At 41.4% G+C, this 1,953-nt stretch overlaps 1 protein-coding gene across 1 annotated transcript in view; it reads right to left on the bottom strand.

The window, feature by feature from the left end:
- Positions 1-1,463, bottom strand: part of LOC104623077 (cysteine desulfurase, mitochondrial) — a gene marked incomplete at its 5' end in the record, with an annotated part of 5,365 nt that extends 3,902 nt beyond the window's left edge. Inside the window, one exon of the mRNA XM_010290046.1 lies at positions 1,306-1,463. Coding sequence (XP_010288348.1) covers positions 1,306-1,463 — 158 coding nt within the window. The remainder of the gene's footprint in view (positions 1-1,305) is intronic.
- Positions 1,464-1,953: the final 490 nt, after the last annotated feature.

Raw genomic sequence — 1,953 nt, forward strand, 5'->3', positions numbered from 1 at the left:
GAACACATCTGAAACTTAAAAAGAAACTGTCAAACTTTGCCTAATCTAGAGACTGTTTTAAAAGAGAATTACCAGTTTGGTCCTAGCTACCTCAGCCTTCAAAAATATTCCAAACCATTCAGAAAGATCTACATATACAAGCTGCCAAATTGGCTTTCTTAAAAGCACTGAGTTCTTTGTGTTTAAAGACAAGTTAAGTAATACATAAGATGATGCATTTTGCGACTTAAGAAAGGGCATCTGTTATGGTAAGTGCTCCTTAGTCTCCTAGAAGCTCTCACACTACACTACACAAAGACATGGACTTGCAAATTACTGTGACCTCAGCTTTTACAACATGTAACCTACGCGATGAGAACTGCCTATGTGCAGCATCTCATTCTAGACTAAAAATTGAGGTCACTTAGTGCTAAAAAGCAGTAAGGTATGATATCAGCTCCAGTGCACAGAAAAGGCCAGACACACACATGCAATTCATGCTTGTTTACAAGCTTGAAAAAGCTTTAGAAGAAAACAAGGCTATCTCAAATATTATTTAGTTTAGAAATGCCAAAACTCTGCTACGCAAGAACAAGAATCCAGATCTGAGGCTCATGCAAAATTCAGGCTCTGCAGGCTCTCCAGCCTCTAAGGCGGCTTCCATAAGCACCCAGCTCAGATGGCCTGTCCTCCCAGGAAGAAGCTTAATCCTATGGGCACAGACCTCATTTATGGATCCCATTGGCACTATGTTAAAGGATGTAAAAACATTTCAGCTGTAAGGAATGCATTGGTGTCCACAAACAGATATAGCAGCACACAGAGGCTTAGACACCAGACCTAGCAAATAAACTTTACTGTCCAAACTAGGAAAAAAACCCACCAAATTATTAGCTGCAAAGCTGCAGTAAACTTGAACTTATACACATTTAATAGGTATGATAATGGACTAGGAAGTCTTGTTTTTTTCAATATACATTACATAAACATGATTTATTTCATTTCAGAGATGCTGCTAATACACGTCTGCAGAATGGAGAGATGAATAGAAGCACTTAAAGCCATATTTCACCAAAACTGTAAACGTGTTGTAGAAAACCATGACTCAAACCACTTCAAGAAAAAAGAAACTTAAGCAAGCTGAAAATCAACTTCCAATTACCCTAAAACATCCTTGAATATCTCAAAACATTTACTTAATTTTACAACACATGAATCAAATTTAATTCAGGCACACGGACACAAAAAGACTTAAGCAATCCAAGATCTAACTACCCCTGTTATACTATTTTCTGGAATCCAAGACAAATATCTTCTCCCACATACCTCCATCTCCTGCTGTGCCACTTCACATGCTGCCCCCAGGCCTACTGCTAAAGGAGTGGGCACAGTCCCAGACCGCAGTCCTCTCTCCTGGCCTCCTCCACTTTGCAGGGGTTCTAGCCTGACACGCGGTCGACGGCGAACATAGATAGCACCAACCCCTTGAAAACAAGGAAAGCTGTTTTAGTATGCACTCACAGTTCTGAAATTATGAAAAGGGACTCCAAGGTTTGGAAACATTCCTTATTTCCACAGAAAACACATATTTGGACACCTCACTGGAGAAAAATGCTGTGAACACATACAGAAGCACAGTATTTCCTAGGAAAAGGTGTTTGTTCGTGTTGCTCTTCATTCAGGCTCCCAGAGCTTCAGCCGTGGGAGAAGCTCAATTTCCCCCAGTATGCTTCAGCCACGTAAGGACTCAGTACTTCCCTTACTTCTCACAATTGCTGTGCACAGCTGAAGTTCATCCCTTTGCACTGAAGTACTGATATTTCATTCACTAATGTTCCATTACTGACTTCCAGCTGAAAGCTCTAGAACTCCTTTCCCTGGATTACCGGGCCAGCACCAGTCCCAGGAGTCCTCTCCCGTTCTTCTCATTAGGGACAATTCATCAGTTGTTGGGATCACCCTGCACGGCTCGAC

The sequence above is a fragment of the Phaethon lepturus genome, unplaced genomic scaffold (assembly GCF_000687285.1).
Source record: "Phaethon lepturus isolate BGI_N335 unplaced genomic scaffold, ASM68728v1 scaffold24916, whole genome shotgun sequence".
NCBI classification, from domain to species: Eukaryota; Metazoa; Chordata; class Aves; order Phaethontiformes; family Phaethontidae; genus Phaethon; species Phaethon lepturus.